General features: G+C 55.1%; 1 protein-coding gene across 1 annotated transcript in view; it reads left to right on the forward strand.

Moving 5' to 3' along the window:
* Window positions 1-18,911, forward strand: part of MINDY4 (MINDY lysine 48 deubiquitinase 4) — a 111,073-nt gene that overhangs the window by 72,056 nt on the left and 20,106 nt on the right. The window contains exons 12-13 of the mRNA XM_043589195.1: window positions 781-846; window positions 6,521-6,588. Of these exons, the coding sequence (XP_043445130.1) occupies window positions 781-846; window positions 6,521-6,588 (134 nt within the window). The remainder of the gene's footprint in view (window positions 1-780; window positions 847-6,520; window positions 6,589-18,911) is intronic.

Below are 18,911 nucleotides of genomic sequence, written 5' to 3' on the forward strand. Positions count from 1 at the left end.
TCTCTTCAGCATCCTCTCTGGGGTTGTTGCGAGAGGGCAGTGGGGTGGTATGGAGAGGGAGGGGGGTTCGAGGGTGGGGAAGAGCTTGTGCGGGACAGAGCACCGGCCGTAAAGCCAGACCTGGTGTGACCTAGTAAGGGAAAGAAATGAGAGACGTGAGAATACAAAGTGACGTTTTCCACGAGTGGACCTCCTCTGCACTGAGGACTTTTTGTTTTACCTAGTTTGCTTCATTTGACCTGAGTCTGGGCGCATGTGGCCCCGGGATCCTAATTGGGGGTCTCACCTGGTGGTGTTTTCTCTACAAATGGCTTTTTCCTATCCTGGCTGAGGAAGCAAAGGAGCCTCATACCCGCAGCTTCCCGCCAAACTCAGGACACTGCCTGCTGGGCTTAGAGCTGGGTGGGTCTCTCGCCCCGGCTCCCCTGCACCCCCAGGTGCTTCTCAGATCCCGCTTGTCAGTGGGGGGCAGGCACAATGTGGGCTCCTTGGCTTTGGCTCCGCAGCACCTCCATTCCAGGGCTCTGTAGGCCTGGTGTGGCTGGCAGGGCGGAATTCACCCCCGAGACCCCAGCTGGGCCCTGTCAGCCTTTTAAGTTGCACACGGGTCTGGGCCTGTGTGCCTCCCCGCCCCAGCTCTCAAGGTCACCCGTCTGACTACAGGGACATTTCCAAGTGGGTTTTGTAGCTGTTGAAGCCGGGGTGGTGGGAGATAATCCAGGATGTGGAACCATCGGTGGGGGCTTGGGCAGCTCACCCTGTGGGTCTGTGTCTCCTCAGCTCACACTGCACAGTTTGACCTGCTATGAGGAGCTGGTGACTTTTCTTCAACAAAGCATCCATCAGGTATGAACAGTGGTTTATTTGGGGGGATGTGCATGGTAGAGCTGTCTGCTTTCTTTATGGAGACCCTGCTCAGTATATCCCGGCTAGGTGGGGCCTCCAGCACCCTGTCTGCTGGTGGAGATCTGTGCCCCCACCCCTTGCTGTGAGATGGGGCGGAACACATCCAGGGCCTGAACAGCACAAAGTACAGTGGGAATTCAGGGCTGTAGCCTCACTGGTTTTGTGGAGGAAGGAGCTCAAGCCTCCCTGGTAAAGGACATGATTACTGGAGCCTTCTGCCTGGGTTCCAATCCAGGTAACACCCCTTGCTTAGTAGCTCTGTAGCCTTGGGCAACTTATTTAGCCTCCCTGTGCCTCAGTTTCCTCATCTGTAAAATGGGGCTGATAAAAACGGTGCTTAGAACTAGCGTGCCTGGTTCAGTGTGGTCAGTGATTTTAGCTTTCGTTGTTGATAATAATGGTCACCACTATCACGATTACTTAAGGTAACCTTGAGACTGGTAAGTTGTAGACACGTGGAAATGAGGGGCAGGGTGCAGCATGAGCCAAGGCCAAAAGATGACCTCTGAGATTCCCAACTGCAAGGTCTCATCTTCTGACGTCTGTGTGTCAGGGTGGAAGGAAAGAAACGGTGCTGAGGCCTTCTCTCCTGGTGTGCAAGCAAATGGTCCATGCCTCTTCGCCTTTCTTTCAGCCTTCTGGGCTGTGGGATGAGCTCTTTTAGGCTCCCAAGAAGGCGACTTTGCCTAGAGATTTGCTGACGAGCCTGGGGGGTGGGACTGGACATTCTGCTGTCTTACTATCTCCTGTTCCCTGAAGGCGCTGTGCGTCTGGGCGGAGCCAGGGAAGAGTGGTCACAGACGCTGCTTGGGTAGGAAAATGGGGCCTGTCCTGAGACCGCTGCGAGGCAGGTGTGCGGTCACCGAGGTGCTGACTCTTCAGAAACTTTCTGCCCGAGAGCTGTTGCCCAGGGATGATTCAGTCCGAGGAGCCTGGCCCGTGTCCCCAGCTTAGGACGCTGTCTTTCTGCACTGACCGTTCCGCCTGGCCTTTCTGGGAGGTGCAAGAGAGGGGCTCTGGCATGGGAGGGGTCCCGGCCTAGACTGGCTGCCACCTGCTCCCTGTTTCTGGCTCTCTCTGGTTCTTCACGGACATAACCCAGTGAGCTGTCTGCCGATGCAGTGCACTTCCCAGCTGGTGCACACAGCTGTAGGGGTCCCGGAGCAGGGACCTGAGGGCCCCTGCTAGCTTATTCCTCAGCCACATGGGGCCCTTGGGAAAGTCACTGGGCCTTAGTTGCCTCATCTACAAAATGGAAGATGGAGCAGTTAGCAGGTAACTTCCAGCTTGTTACTGTCCAGTGGTGGTTTTTAAAAAAATTTTTTTTCAACGTTTATTTATTTTTGGGACAGAGAGAGACAGAGCATGAATGGGGGAGGGGCAGAGAGAGAGGGAGACACAGAGTCGGAAACAGGCTCCAGGCTCTGAGCTATCAGCCCAGAGCCTGACGCGGGGCTCGAACTCATGGGCCGCGAGATCGTGACCTGGCTGAAGTCGGACGCTTAACTGACTGCGCCACCCAGGCGCCCCCAGTGGTGGTTTTTAAAGAAGAAACTTAAATGCATGGACAAGAATGCCTTCTAAATTAAGCATCAGGTGATCTAAATAAGCAGAAAGGATTCTACTCTTTTTTTTTTTTTTTATTAAAAAAAATTTTTTTTAACGTTTATTTATTTTTGAGACAGAGACAGAGCACAAATGGGGGAGGGTCAGAGAGAGGGAGACACAGAATCCGAAACAGGCTCCAGGCTCTGAGCTGTCAGCACAGAGCCCAACGCGGGGCTCGAACTCACAGACTGCGAGATTATGACCTGAGCCGAAGTTGGCTGCTTAACCGACTGAGCCACCCGGGTGCCCCAAGGATTCTACTCTTAAATGCACTCAGAGTGCTGTGAGGATACAGCAGTGCGTCCAAAAGACGAGCAAAGCCTGATCGCCTCCGTGCATGTGATTTGACCAGGGAGGCAGGCCCCCGGGCTCCTGTGTTCACACCATCAGGTGAAGCGGAGCGTGGAGCCACCGGTGCCAGGAGAGGGAGGTGCCCTGGAGGCTTCGAGGGGGCAAAGAGCCCTTGGGAAATAGCTCAGATGCTCCTGGGGCCTGTCACCGCCCACTGATGGCCCTGGGGTGATGCCTCAGCACCAAGGTTTTCTGCATCTTCGTCTATGAAATGAGCCCTTTCTCCTCCCTCTGTCTGTACCCCGGGGTTTCGGTGAAGCCCAAGCAAGACAGTGACTTTGGAAGAGGTTCAGAGGGTGGGCCTGTGCTGAGGAGGGGCTGCCTTCTTTCTTTCATTCTTCTGGATCCAGAGTGGCTCCCCCTCCTCACTTGGCTTTGGTCCCTGTGTACCAGTGGTCAGTATTTGGCCCTCCTCACCCTGGAAGGTGGTGCCTTCCCCCACAGTGTAATTATGTTTTTTCTGGAAGCCGTTGAGCTGCCTCAGCACTACCCTCACCAAATTCATTTTTCATGGCCTGGGCCTAAGAGGGGTTCCTCGTGCCAGGCCTGGAAATGAACACAGAACCATCGCTGCCCAAAATAAATAGCCTCCTTGCTGTGTTTTCATTACCGCTCACCCTCGGGTGAGATGTCTGGCCGCCCCCTGCGAGCTGGGCGAGCCTCCGCCCCTGCCTCCTTTTGGGGTTCTTTGGTGGGCTTCGCTCTCCCCAGGGCCAGAGCAGCGCTGGAGGATGGCCCCTTCTTCCCAAATGGCACCAGACATTTTTCCGGACCCTAACGGCAGTTTCGGGCCCAATTGCCCGCCCGGAGAGCTCTCCTTTCAATGCAGGCACCTTGCCCTGTGGCCTCCCATGTCTTGGCAGCTTGGATTTGATGAGATAATTTTAGTAATTTTTTTTTAATGTTTTTTTATCTTTTAACAAAATGGAATATTGGTGCCATTCAGTCATGTTCTGGTGGGGGCCAGAAGCCCCAGGCAGGCGTCTTTTCTCCCTGCTAGCCAGTCTGCACAGAGGGGCACATCCAGAGCTCATGGGAAGCTCCCCTTGAGGCTGTTCCAAGGACTATGGAAAATGCTGGCCCACACAGTACTGACCGTTCTCCATGTTTATGCAGACTTGGGGTGCACAGCGGGCTTCTGTGTCCCCTGGTTCATTGCAGCCCTGCAGCTGCAGGTGTGGCTGAGGGGGAAGCAGACAGAGAGGGTGCCATGGCTCCCCCAACACCATGGGTAGGTCCATGGCAGCAGTTGGTTGGGGAAGCGGAGACAGAGAGCTTTGTCACTCCCCGAGGCAACATGCAGGTCAGTAGCAGAGCTGTGACCAGGGCACCGGCCCCCCTGGGCCTGCGTCCTGCTGTACAAGGGCATCAGCATTACCGTTTGCAGTCATCAGAGCATGTCCACAGCCGTGGTCTCCTAGAACGTGCACCGGAACCCAAGGAAATATGCAAAGTAGGGATTCATCAGCCTCGTTTTGCAAATGGAGAAACTGAGGAGAGCAGAAGTGAAGTGACTGGTTTGAGATCAGAGAATTACAATGAGGTTGATATAAGATTGTTGTTGATTTATTTGTTCCATTTCTATATCCCCCCCCCACCAAAATATTTTCTTACTTATGAATTTCTAGAAAAAAAGTTAATTATAAAAAGATGATGTTCTTGGGGCTTTTCTATGCTCCAACCATAGTAAATCTGCCCTCTCTTGCCTTTGGGCCTTTGCACTCGCTGTTCGTCTTGCCTGGAACAGCATTCCCTCTCTTCTGATTGTTTCTTGTCCTTTGGGTTTGGGTCTCACTTCCTCCTGAAAGCTTTCCTTTGCATTCCTTCCTTCTCTAAATCCTTAGTCTGCTTGAAGGCCCTTTCTGTGTGTTTGCAGAGCACCTTGTATTTCCCCCTCCTTTTCAAGTTGCTTCTTGTTCTTTCTTCCCTGAGTTACTTCCCGCAAAGGCAGATCCACGTCCACCTTGTTCACAAGCATAACCTTATCAGGGAGCCTCCTCGTGGCACGAAAGTTCACACAGCAATTTTTTATTTATTTTTATTTTTTATTAAAAAATTTTTTTTAACATTTATTTATTTTTGAGAGACAGAGAGAGACAGAGCACGAGAAGGGGAGGGGCAGAGAGAGAGGGAGACACAGAATCGGAAGCAGGCTCCAGGCTCCGAGCTGTCAGCACAGAGCCTGACGGGGGTCTCGAACCCACGAACTGTGAGATCGTGACCTGAGCCAAGGTCGGCTGCTTAACTGACTGAGCCACCCAGGCGCACCACACAATAATTTTTTAGATGACGAATTGAGTTGCAGTATGGAAATGAAGACTGTATTTTGAAGGAAAGAAAAGATAATTTTATCAGAAGCTTGAGCTGAAATAATTACCACAGCTGAATACCCTAGTTGGCTCTGAGCTTCCTGGCAACCAGGGAAAAATGGAAAGGGGATCGACGATATTATTCTTATTGTTTCAGCAAAACAAACGTGTTTGAGGGTCTGGTTTCAAGTCCACAAAGAAACTGACCACACATAAGGAACACTGACCATCATAAGGCAGCGTCTTCATCCACAACGCACTAGAAGTGGTGTCATCCCGAGAGGGGGGATACGTAAGGTCTTCACACAGTTGCAGCTGGGGGGTGGCGTTTCTCTAGGGAGTCAGCGTGACGTAGCCCTTCGCAGGAGGCTACTGGACAGGTGGGCAGTGCAGAGCCAGCATCATACTAACGGCCCACACGGGTGGCAGGTCCCATCCTACGGGCTTTATAAGGATGATCTCACTTAATCGTCACAACACCCTGATGAGAGTGGGTCCTGGTATAATTGTCCTTGTTTCACAGGTGAGAAGACTGGGTACAAGGAAGTTAAGAACTGTCCCCATGATCACAGAGCTAGGAGTGGCACAGCCAGGATTTAAACCCAGGCAGCCAGGCTCTAGGCTGTGGGCTCTAACCCAGGATTGGGACCTGGGGGAGATAAATGAGGTGCTCCCCTTGGGTAAAAAATTCAAGGAGGTACCAAAATCCTCAGTAATCAGTATCAATAATATTTTTTAAATATCCAAATTAATCCACACAAAAAAAACCCATGATGAGCAAAATACCAAAAATTTTTGCAAGACAGGACCTGTCCTTGTACTTGAACAGCTTGGGTCACTCAGCCCTCCTGACCCTGACTCTGCCCCACACCTGCTCCCTGCCGCTCTTAACACAGTGCAGGTCTTTGGAGTAAGGGATTCAGAATCAAATAGAGCCTGCTGGAATCCCCCTGGGCTGTGTAGCAGCTGTGTGAGCTCGGGCCAATTGCTCGGTATCTGACCCATTTCCTTGTGTGGCAGAGGGCAGTATTAACACTACTGTAAAGCACAGGCCTGTGACAAACACTTGCATGGTAAGGGAGGCTGCCCCAGCTGCTGTATTGTGAACTTCTGGGACTCAGTCGTCATTGGTATGCACCTTGGCGGCCACTGCGTCTGCCCCCATTGTCACTCAGGCTGGTGTGCTCCCCATCGTTTAGGGGGCCTGCCATGGAGCCACCTGGTTTCCTCTGGGACCCGGCTGGGGCAGCTGGCTCAGGGTCAGGCTGCTCCCTAGGTGTGGCCCCCGAGGAGGTGAGAAGAGGGTGCAGACTTGGTGGGTGTTCATTCCTTTCTCCTCTTCCCAGTTTGAAGCGGGTCCCTACGGATGCATCCTGCTCGCCCTGTCTGCCATCCTGTCCAGGTCCACGGAGCTGTGAGTGTCTTCCTTCCTCAAACCCCCAGGCAGGGCTTGTCTGTCTTGTTCGCTGCTGCCTCACCCCCACCCCCGAGAAGCCCAGGACCAAGCTTGGTGCATAGCAGGCATGCTGTGAGCATAGTCAAGAGGATGAAGGAAATAGTAGAACAGGGGATGGTCGGCTGGTGGAGGAGAGAGAGCAGTTATATGCTACGTACATGTGTGTTCAGAGCTACCTTCTAGGTCTCCCCACTTGTGCTGGGGCTGCCTGGAGGGACTCCCACCCAAACAGCTAACAGTGCCGCTGGGTCCCCCGTAGGACTGCGGTAGGCGCATACTTCAGCACATGTGGACTCCCCTGGGACGTGGATGGGGATGGGCAGTTGAGACGGAGGTCTGGGAAAGGACTGAGGGCCTCCATGAACTCAGGATGGGGGGCTCACCGTAGGCCGTGGCAGTCTGAAAGCTGCAAGGTCTGGGTCCAGGGCCAGCCCTGAGGACATGGGTAGGTGGATACCCGGGGGCCCTGGAAGTGGAGGACTTCAGTTCCGTGTACCCTTATCAAATGTGGCCGCCCGGCTACCCGAGAGCTGGAGTTTCTCCATCATGTCCATTCTCCATGAGCTTTCTAGACCTCTAATCCGTATTTGTCATCTGTGCATTATGTCACCAGGGAGGGGAGCAGATTAACAGCACATTAACAGCTTTGTAAAGTGCAATCAATTACTCCTTCCTTTTCCAAGTAGAGAGCAGACTCCAGAGGCCATGGAGACCCAGGGAATGAATTTTCATTTTGTGGGGTGCTTGCTGTGGGGGATGATTTGGGAACAACCCCATGCAGGTGGGCCTTGGGGAGTGGAGAGGTAGAAAGAGTAGCCATGTGGTGCCCAGGCTGGGGAGGCCCTGGCAGAAGGAGACACTTGCTCCTGGTGGCCGGGCCGGGCCAGGGCCTGTCCCGTGCCCCGCAGGCTCTGGCTTGGGTAGGAGGAGGACGCGGGGGCTCTGTGGCCTCATGCTGCCGGCCTGCCTGCTGCTTGCTGCTACTGACCTTATTAAATGTGGTGCACACACAGATTTTCTAATGGCATTTTTCTTCTAATCCTGCCATAATGATACGATTCATTCCTGGCCCGGGCTCACGTGCACCAGAGACCATAAGCCACACTGTCTTCTCCCCAGGCGCAAGTTTGCTAATCCCTGCCTGACCACGTTGGGTTGGGGGTCTGTGGGTATGTGGGTGAGACCCCTGAGCTACCTGAGGGGAAGCTGGGCTCTCAGGAGGCCCATGCCTGGTGACATCTGGCTGTGTGATCTCCTGGGCCTCAGTCTCTCCACCTGTACAGGGAACCATCCGGCTCTGAAGGTCTAGGACTCTGTGATCAGAGTGCCTCTGCTCTGGTCACTGGGGCAGCTGCTGACGGTCTTGCTCACCAGCCTGGGTGTGCTCCTGCAGGGAGTGGCTCTGGAGGCCTTCTCCATGCACACGGGCCTTCACCCCCCATAGCCAGGCTACTCTTCATTGTCGTCCAGAGCGGGAGGACTTGGGCTGTGTCTGTCCCCTCCCTGCCCCATCCAACCAAGCCAGGCAGGGCTGAGTCCCCGCCCAGGCTCTGGCTCCTTGGGGGCATCTGTGTGAGGCATGGCTGCCCTGCTGGACCTGCATGGCCTCATGCTACCAGGCCTGACGTCTCAGCTCTGCCACGTCCCTCCTCTCCACTGCACACACGTACACATGCAGATGCATACACACATAGATACACAGAGATACAGACACAGAGACACACGGATGCACACACACATGCACACATATAGATATACACAGACATATACACACAGATATACATACATATGCACACAGACACACACAGGCACAGAGACCCATAAGATCTGTCTGGAGTCACCTCCTTCCCCTTGCTCTCAGGGCAGAGGAAGGCATAAAAGTATGTTGAGACCATCTCCCTCCCACTCAGGGCTCCTGAGGACCTTCCCTGGTAGAGATCTGCTTTAGCGTTGGACCCGGCAGGCACTGGGGGGGCTCGTCTTATCCTGGGCCTCCCCTTCCCTTCCAAGAAGACAGCATGGAAGATAGTCTCAGCAGCAGCAGGCACGATGGTGACCGACACCTAGTAAGCTTCCTGGGTGCCCAATCCTTTGCTGCAACATGTTACACAGCACACTTGTTTCCCGCCCCTGGCAGCCCTGTTCGGTGGCACTAATGATTCCCGTCAGCATCGCTGTCTTTCAGGTGAAGAAACGAGACCTGCCCCAAGCTCATACAACTTAGCCAAGACAGCCTGGGCCCGGACAGGACTCTTTGGGTTTTCTGTTTAAGGAACTTGGGCATCAAACAGACTTGATTTCAGGCCTGACTCTATATTCCTTTGCACCTGAGTTTCTCACTCTCTGAAAGGGGGATGCTAATTCCTGCTTCACGAGATTAAATAAAGATTTATATGTTGAGCGCTTGGCTCGGCTCCCGGTGGGTAGCCCGCTCGGATAACGGCCGCTGCCGGCGTGGTCCTGTCACAGCTGTGCTCAGAGGCATCTCGTGCCCCATCCTGTCCGTCTTGCCCTCAGTCTTGGCCCCGTGCCTGGTGGTGCAGACGTGGCCGCGGGGAGGCCCTGCGAGTGGTGATGGGTCCACCTGTGGTGGTGCCCACCCTGGCAGGCACTTCCTGAGCTGCCCGGGGCCTCCCTGGGTGCTGTGTGCTATTGCTCAGAGCGGGCAAGAGAAGTGGAGGCGGGAGAACCAGTCCCTGCCTGGGAGGGTGCCAACCAAAGATGTGCTCGAGAAGACACTTGGCTGTCTCTTATCTGTTCAAGCTCAAAACCGCTTTTAGAGAGACTGTCTGAGGGCTTCGGGTGGGGAGTGGAGCAGGCTTTGGGTACAGGGCTGCTGGCGACATCATGGAGTGGAGCCGGCCATTCCTTCCCACGGTCTGGGGGACTTCCTAAAAGGGGTGGCAAGTGTATGGAGGAAAGACAGGACTGATGGTGAGGAGGAGAAGAGCCCCTCGAAATGGTGCCCAGATCCTGTGAGAGAGTCACGCTGACATTATTTGAAATAGCACGTTAGCATTGCTGGCATTTTCTGGGCTCCTCTGAAGAAGCTGTTAGAAGGGGGAGCTCCTGCATTGGTCTAGGCCCCTTACGTCTCAGTCACACGCTCCAGTGGTGCTTCCGCGGCTCCCCAGAGCCTCTGATCCCCATTCTCAGGAGGGATGCCACACCTGGCTGGAGGTTTGCTGGGATTCACTTGGCAGTGATAACGGTCCTGGGATTGTGAAAGGCCACCCCATCCTGGCCTGCCGCAGGGGCTAGCAACTTGCAAAGGCCTTTCTCTGTGGACCCTTGGGCACATGGGGGCGGATGTCATCCAGCACGGGCTCCATTTGTCAGGCTGAGCTGACAGGCTTGTCCCGGGTGGCCTGGTGGGTGACGGCTCCCATGACAGCATCCCACTCATTGGCTGCCGATGTAGCTTCGGAACACCTGAGTCCCCACCTCTGCTCTGTTGCCAGAACATTTATGGCTGACCCAGCCTGTGCCTTAGGCCTCGGAGCGGGGGGGTGGGGGGTGGGGGTGGGGGGGGGGTGGGGGGCAACTAGAGCCACTTAAATTCTTTCTATTGTGAACCTGACATCTGACTATTTTCCAAATACACTGTATCCCCAGGCTCACTATGAAAAGCAGATGTAGCCAGGACTGTTTTGAGTAGAGCCCAGGGGAGGTAGGGTGAATGGGGTGGGGAGGCGGAGACCCCTGCCTGCCCCTCCCAGTCTCCAGCCTGGCCCCAGGAGACCCCTGTTTGGAGAAGCCCCAGCTCTGCATACAAAGCTTAACAGCCGTAGGACCAGACCATCCCCGAGGGCCTTCCTGCTCTGGGGTTCAGATTCAGCATTGCCAAACCCTTTGATGCCATTTCAGGGTGATCTGTTATCACTTTGGGTAGTTGAAAACCTGTCCTGGTAGCCCAGACAGGGCAGTCTCTCAGATCACGTGCTGTGCAGCTGAGGAGGAGTGGAGTGTGGGGCTGGGAATCACCCACTCTTTACAAACACAGTGTGCATTTGTGGTCCTGTGTGTGTGCATGAGGGCTCTGTGAGGTTGTGGGGCTGGGCGTGAGGTGATGTGGGTGCTGGTGGCTATGAAGGTCACACGGCCGCCCCTCCCTCCTAGCAAGGGTCTCAGACTCATGCCTGATGTCCAGGGACAGGCCTTGCACCCAAGTCAGTGCCTTCTGTCCATGGGCTGTTGCCAGCTCTGGGTGGGGCCAGGGTGAGGGCACCAAGGGCAGATGTACACGCAGCCCGGCACAGCCTGGTCACTTCTCCGTCAGAGGCTGAAAGAATAGTAGCGAAGCTGGCCTTTGAGTTTTGTTTACCAGGGCTCACTGCAAAACCCTGTGAAGGTTTTATTTTTTTCCACTTGATTTCAAGCCATCTGTTTTCCTTCCTAAGATCTTGAGTTGCTTACAGTAAATCTGTACAGGCTTTCATGCTTACCTAGCTCCACCGCTTTCCAAGCCACACAGCCTAGAACTTTCCCCAGCATGCTCTCACGAGTCCCAAAGATGCTCAGGGCCCTGGGGTCCTGGCTGGCTCAGAGCCAGACCTGCACAGTGCGGTGCGAGGGTGCTCCGGCCCCCGGGGAGCCAGCAGTGAGCCAGGGCCTGGCATAGGGGAGGGCCCCGGAGATACCCACTGGGTGGCTTAGGCTTGGGTGGTGGTGGGGGGAAACAACTGTGAAGAGACCCTTTTCATGCCTCAGACCCTTGGCATTCGCTACAGGGGCAACTTGGGCCGTCCAAAGGCAGTCTTGGAAGTCCAAAATAGGCAGTAGTTTGTCATGTGCTGAAGTAATTTTTAACAGCGCCAGCCAGGCATCACGGTGAGGGGTAGCAGCCACACCATGGTGGCTTTGTTGCTCTTTGTAACTTTCTCCAGGAGAGGAAAAATAACAGCACCTTTTCTTTCTTTGTGGAAATAGCCCTGAAATGAAAGCCAACCGTGAGTGTTGGTAATGCAAAGGCGAGTGATGGAAACTTGATTCTTAGCCAGTGTAAGCAGAAAACAGCGCTGCTAATTGATTCATATCAAAAGCCCAGGGCTTTAAGAGTAGCTGGATCCAGGAACCAGACGGTGTCTTTGGGACATCGCGTCCCTCCTTCTGTCCTGCCACACTTCTTCCCTCTGTCTTGTCTGTGTCCTCAGGAGGGCCCTGCTGTGTGGTGGGCTCTGGTGGGCCCAGCGGAGAGGAGGCCCTCTCGCCAGCACTCCTCAGCCCTGCCGGCAGCCATGACCCCATTCCTGACACCTATGGTGGCCGGGCCTGGGCTCTATCCGTCATGGGGGCCCAGAAGGCAGGCAGAACCCACAGAGGTGTACCACGCTGGCTGGGAAAGGGATGCACTGGATTTTCGGGCGTGTCAAGGAACAGGAGGGAAGATGTGAGTTTGGGGGCGGGTCAGACCTGGGCTTTAATGGAGGCCCCCACTGGTTCCTCTCAGAAATGAAGAAAAGAAAGGACAATGTTTCCAGATCCAGCGGAACTCACTGAGTCAGAGACCACCTTCGCAGTGGGTGGGCTTGTGGCATAAGGATTTGAGCAGTGGGCCATTCTTGTTGAGAATCCCAGGCTTGGTGGTCCCAGATGTGCTATTGTGATGGGAGGGGGTAGATGGGATACCCCTCAGGTTCTTCCTCCACCCTCCCGCTGCACCCGCCTGGACTCCTCCAGCCCAGAATAATGTACTGCACACAGAACCACCCAGACCAGGCGCCCCGACCTCACACAGATAGCAACTGCTCTGTGCACCTTGAACAAAGCCCTTGGCCTCCCTCACCTGGGTCTCCCACATGCAGCATGAGAGACCCAACATGGTGGCTAAGGGCCCTGCCTCCCCGACATGCCAACATCTTTTGCATATAAGCTAGGGAACAGGAGGAGAGGGACTTCCTCATCGAACTCCAAGTCAGCTTAACCTTGATTCAGATTAGGGCAGAGGTCATGCTAGTGAGCTCTTTTAGCACATGTGTCTGAAGAGGCCAAGGTGATGCGCGGCAGATAGACCCAAAGGGCTGTGGGTACCTTTGTCGTTGGAAATAGGAGACCCTCCACTCAGACCCCACTTCCTTACACTGACCCTCCTTCCTCTCTCTGGCCACCTGCTCCTGTGTCCCCTCCATAGTGGACCAGAGCCGTGTCCTGTAGATCTCACTGGCTCCCTCTGGGGGCCCTGTGAAGCCCTCTCGCCACATGGAAGGCAGGGGCTGGAGACCCAGCCTCGCTGGAGGTGGAGGAGAGAGAGGTCCTCATTGTCACCTTGGGCTTTTGGGGCTTGCAGTAACCCAAGGGGGTAGACCCAGAGGCCTGAGGCCATTATCCCATTTTACAGATGTGGGAACCAAGGATCTAAGATTTTAGGGCAGGTTGGTGGCAAGCTGACACCATCCTTGAGTGTCCTGGCTTCCAGGCTAAGACCCTGTGCCCGCATCCCCATCTGGACTGGGGGAGGAGTGACAGGCACTGACCCAGTGTGTCTGCCGACCTAGAAGGCGAAGTGGGAACCGAGACCCCCAAGTAGGCCCATACCAAACCAGAAGCGGTCCAACAGCTTCATTCTCCATTTAATTTCAGCCGGCATAGTCTGGGCAAAGCAAGCCTGGTTCCAGGCTGCTAGGGCGGCAAGTCACGGCTGGTGAGTGCCAGTGGGGTGTGGCTGAGGGCTGGAGGTCTGCCCATGGGCACTAAGTCTCCCATGGCAGAGGAGGGCGACTAAGCCCAGACCCCACTGGACTTAGTGGCAGAGCTGAGAGAATGTCCTGACATTCTGTGCATCTAGCACTCCTACCCATTCACCTAAGAGCTATCCCTCCATGTTCCTCAAAGGGCTTGGGTGTCCAGATAAAGAGCATGGGCCTCAGGAGGAGGGAGAAGCAATTAACTTTTTGGAAGAATCTTCTGTTCCAGGCCAACCTTGGCTGCCTGGGTGGGAAGCTTCCTTCCGCCTGCCTCTGCACATCTCCTGGGATTCAGCTTCTGGAGCCTATTCCGTCAGGGCCTTCCTTAGAGCTTCTCCTGGGACGGGTGTGGGCCAGGCTCACATAATTTAGGGCCCATTTGCTGTGCATCTGCAGAGTTAGAGCCTGGGTGCCAGGTGGCGGGGGGAGGCAGATGGACACAACATAACCCTGGCCCTCAAAGTCCTTCTGCCAGGAGGGACAAACCAGGCGCAGGAAAAGCATTGGCGAGTGCTCTTAGGAAAGGGCCAGCTGAGGAGAGATGGGGCACATCTGTCCTGGGACGAGGGAGCTATCTTTATGGAGGAGGTGACATTTAGCAGGGCTCTGAGGGATATGTGGGAAGGGTTTTGGCAGGCAATGAGAACAAAGCAGGCAAAGGCCAGTGGTGGGGTTTGCAGAGAACAATTGCATAAGGTCTGGTTGGAAAGGACGGTGCCAGCACGTGGGGAGAGGTCTAGTGGGTGGTGAGGCGGAAGGCAGCTTGGGAAGGGCCTGGACACCTCTGCTTTCCCTTCCTTCCGGCTCCTTTCTCTCCACCCGTGCACCTTGGCCCTTCCTCTGCAGGGCCCTGCCTGGAGAGGGGAAATAACAGCCACCCCCTCCAACCTGTGGGGCTCTCTGCAGTGTGCAAGGCCCTTTTATGGCCTTGACCCTTATGGAAACAACTCTTTGATGTGCGTATTGTTGTCCCCGGCAGGGGATGACACAGAAAGCCATTTGCTGAAGGTCACACAGTGCACCTGACAGCCAGGTGTCCTGCCTCATCGCCCACTCCCTGCAGGCCTTCCTGGGAAAATAGTCAACATCCACTCTACCCAAATCCTTGTTAGATATTCGTAGCTAAATTTCGACTGCTCGCAAGCCTCCATGTATTCTGGGTTCTTGGCCGCGACACGAGTAGTTGAGGTTACTGGAATCGTGACCTCTCGGTCATTGTGTTTTTAGTTGTTATTATTGTTGTTATCGTAGGAAAAAGGAAGTGACATTTACCAAATGCCAGATGCTTTATATAGTTCATGTCCTTCAGTTCTCACAGCAATCTGTGGTAGAGGGAGGCACCGTCCCACCCCTCCTGCTGGGGGAACCAGCGTCGGAGAGGGGACAGCCAAGAAGTGGCAGTGACTGGATTTGAATCCAGGGCCCCCTGACCTCAGAGCCCAGGTTCTCTTAGTTGCTCCACAGGTGCCCTTCTCCCTACTGATTTGTCCTCAAAAGTCAACAGAATTCTCAAGGGAGGGGGCGGAGTGGGGTGTGGTGGTGGCCCCGGGGCCTGGCGCCACCTTGGGGTCAGGTGGAGGGGAGGTGTCTGGCCCGACCCTCCTGAGTTAATTACCACCCATTTTAGGCTTGATGTTTTAAACATCAGAGTCATGAACCAGACAATTTCACATCCCAGAAGGTCCCTAGAGACCCCTTGTTCCAGTCCTCTGGTTTTATAAGTGAAGACACAGGTTGAGAGAGAGGCAGGGACTTGCCTGAGGTCACTCAGCCAGTCTGAGGCCGAGCTGGCCACGACTCCACCTCGCAGACATTGATTTTAGGTGAGTGGCTTTGACTATAGACTGGAACCGTGTCTCTAGGCCCCTTAGACATATTTCTGCTTATTCGGAAACTTCTGTACAAGATCCTCAGGTTCACATGTTCAGATGCATGTTGGGGAGGTTGTAGGGTGAAGGGACAAGCCATGCCCCAGTCAGGGAGGGTGGGACCAGGAGTGGGGCTTGAAGGCTCCCGGATCTGCCTGGAGCTGGCCCGCCAGGCTGACCATCCCGTGTTCCAGGCCACAGGGGACACTGTGTGACATTGGCACTGGGGACACAGTCCTGGCCTGCTGACTGCCTGTGTGACCACATGACCGCAAGTCCCTTCTCCTCTCTGGTTCTCTAGTTTCCCCCTTAGAAAGATGGAGATGGGGGCCTTTGCTCTTCTGGCCTCATGAGGCTTCAGAGAGGATGGTGTCTTTGAGGGAGATGACAGATTCTGCAGGTTCAAGGCTCAAGCATTGTAAGCTGCTCAGTGGCAGAACCTCTGTCCCTTTGAGATGTGTGACAAGGAATGACTGGGAGGAGGCAGCAGAGCCCCAGCCCAGCTTTGGGGGCTGAATCTGGGCTGGCCTCTGTCACTAGCTCTGGTCCACTTGTGTTCTTTCGCTAGGCATCTATTTTTCCATCTGCACAGTGCTGAGCCCGGAGGGCCCTGCCAGCCCTGGTGTCCTCTTCGTTCTGTTTCTGGGTACAGTGCGTTGTCTCTGGGACCTCTCAATGGGGGCACAGCTGGGCGAAGTGGTCCTTGCTGGCATCCCAGGAAGAGCTCTCTCTTCCCCTTCCTCCGGATACCTCTGAGGGGGGCCGTCACTCGGACCGTGGGTCCAGGGTCTTGCCCTCTGCTCCCAGAACGCTGAAGAGGTCAGTGGTGGGGCAGCTGGGGCTGAGCCCCTCCTCCTAAGGTTCCCTGCCCTGGGCAAGTCCATTCAGGCTTCTCCTACACGGTGCTTCTTGGGATCCAGAACCCAGGTAGGCTCCTCCCTGAAGGGGTCCCCAGCGCGCAACAGCCTCAGGGGGCAGACTGCATCAAGCCCTGGCTTCTCCCCGCTCCTGGCACCTGTGTCCCCAGGCTGTGCAGGATTACTTCAGGGCCCAGCGTTTGTCCAGTCCTCAGGTAGCCTGTGGAAGGGACAGCCTGCCTATTAGACTAGAATGGTTATCAATCCCACGGAAGGGCTCATCGTTGCTCGTGGCTCAGAAGCCCAGAAAGTGTGGGAGCCTCAGAGCTCAGGCAGCCCCTCCTTTGATTCAGCCCCTGCTCCCAGGACACTGCGTGCCTTGGACACCTGGGGGTACCCCAGAGGGGCCCCAGAGGCTAGGAGAAGGAGAAGGATGGGATGCTTTCGGAGTAGCTCATGCATTTGGCTTCTGCCTAGAAGATGTCACTGGAAGAGAGAGCTCTGAGTCTAAACAGATGTTGGGGGCCACTTGTGTTAGTTTGCTAGAGCTGCTGTAACAAAATGCCACAGCCTGGGTGGCTTAAAGAGTAGGAACTCACAGCGCTGGAATCTGGAAGTTCAAGATCAAAGCGTGAGCAGGGATGGTTTCCTCTGAGGCCTCTCGCCTGGGCCTGTAGGTGGCTGCCACCTTCTGTGTCCTCACATGGTGTTTTCCCTGCCAAGATGCATCCCTCGTGTCCCTCTGTGTGTCCAAGTTTCCTCTTCTTGAAAGGACACCAGTCAGTTTGGGTCAGGGCCTACGCTAATGGGCTCAGTGAACTTAAATCACTCCTTTAAAGGCCCTGTCTCCAAATACAGCCACATTCTCAGGTACTGGGGTCAGGGCTTCAACATATGAATGGGGGGGGGTGCGGGGCACAGTTTTGGGGGGGGTGCGGGGCACAGTTCAGCCCATGACACCATTCATCTGGTGCATGCAAGTCCCTTATGTCACAGAAGGGGATACTGAGGCTGGAGAGGAGAGGTTTGCCACCACACCGCAGGCCAGGGCTGGAACTCGGGCCTGGTGATGGCCCTGCCCTTTGAATTGCCCTGTCTCTGGGCAGAGCAGAAGCCGTTTTTTTCCTTTGCTCAAGGACTCCTGACACGCAGCTCTCCAGGGATTTCCCCTAGAGGGAGGTCTGGGCATCTAGATTTGCCAAAGTTGTAAATCTCTTAAGCCCTAAGCTGCTCCCTGGCGTCTCCTGAATGCCCTAATGTGAAATGCAGACGTTCCTCCCTTTCAAGCTCCGTGCTCACTCCTGAATTTCCCATCGTGTTTGCACCTAAGGATGCAATTACCATTTCCTCCCATTGTCCTTTCCGCCTGTACCCCTGTGCTCAGCTGACGCAGGCTCTCAGACCCGCTGGGTGAGCACGAGGCTGTGAGATTATGAAGATCAGACCGCTTCTGAAAGCTTCAGGCTGGCTTGGGGCCAGCGATGCTTATCGGTCCACCCAGGGCTCCTTTGAGGTTATTTTCTTCTCTTCAGAAGATGCCCGTATATGCTGCAGAGAGCGTTTCCATCAATTCTTCTGCCTGAGCTAGCGCCAGTCGAGCGCTGCCCGCGGCCATTTGGCGCCCCAGCCTGCTCCTTCCCGGGCCTGCTGGGCTGTCTCTGGTGGGTGAGCCTCCCATTTGGCCACGGTTATTAAAAACCACAAGAAAGTGTTTTCTCCTACAAAGGTCATGGAGCTTGAGTTTCTAGACTCGTTTGGGAAAGATACAGGGGCCAGAGTGGTTTAGGTTTGTGGACTTTCGGCAGATCTTAGATTTAAAGCATAAAATTGAGACCAGGTTTCTCTTCTCTTGCACTAAAAGGGAAAACAAACATCGCGATTGCTGAGCCCTTTCCTCTGGGCGGTCTGTCTGTGGTCTCTTTGGGGTGGGGCCGGAGGAGGCAGGCCGGGCCGCGGGCACGGTGCTGGGCTGGCAGCAAGCCCCGGGGCCTGTGCAGCAGCCTCGTGTCACCCCCAGCGATGCCGTGCTGGGACTTTCCATGCCTGTAAAATACAGTCATCCTTGCTTCACCGGGGACGAGGCTGAAATTAGCATCCCCGGACACGTTCCATAGATGACGGCTCCTTTCCTCTTTGCTCATCCGCGGTTCTGGTGGACAATGACAGTCTTCTGGAGGATTTAGGTGGGGGTAGGTGAAAGGAATTGTGTCCTAGTGGTGGGCTTTCTAGATGGTAGGAGAGCTTTGAGATTCATGGAGGGGTGGGGTTGCCTCCTGGTGCGGGCCCCGCGTATGACAGAGTCACTGCTGACAATGACACCTGGTTTCCAGCTCCATACAGCCCTAGAAGTCAGTTTCTTCTTCGAGGGATGTGTTTCGGCAAAGGGGCTTTTCACCTCCTGCCTTTTAGGGGCCCCCTTCTGAGGGTAGAGCCACTGTGGTAACCTGGGGTCAGGGGAGCACAGGCCTCCAAGACTGGCTTCTGGGTCCTCCACCAGCTCCATAGCCCAAGGCCAAGTGCCCCGGGCAAGTCAGTATTCTCAAAGCCTTGGTTTGCTCTTGGGGTTGGAGGAATAATGGTAGTATGGGGTACAGGGTCTGTGCCCAGGCGGTGGCAGTTACTGTCTCAGGACTCAAGCAGGCATTAGAGACTGTTGCTGCCACTGAACAGACTCGCAGACAGATGTCCAGAGATGGACCGGGATGTCCCTGCCCCCACTGTTAGTAAGCAACAGTTGGGATGTGAAAGCAGGACGCTGGATTCCAATTGCAGGGGCCTTTCTGCCGTGTCACTCCTCTGTCGCCGTTCTCCGTGTCGGCAGTGGCCCTGGTGAAGCCAGCGTGGAGGCCGCTGCCCAGAGCAGAGTGAGTGTG

This window comes from Prionailurus bengalensis, chromosome A2 (genome assembly GCF_016509475.1).
Source record: "Prionailurus bengalensis isolate Pbe53 chromosome A2, Fcat_Pben_1.1_paternal_pri, whole genome shotgun sequence".
In the NCBI taxonomy this organism is placed as follows: domain Eukaryota; kingdom Metazoa; phylum Chordata; class Mammalia; order Carnivora; family Felidae; genus Prionailurus; species Prionailurus bengalensis.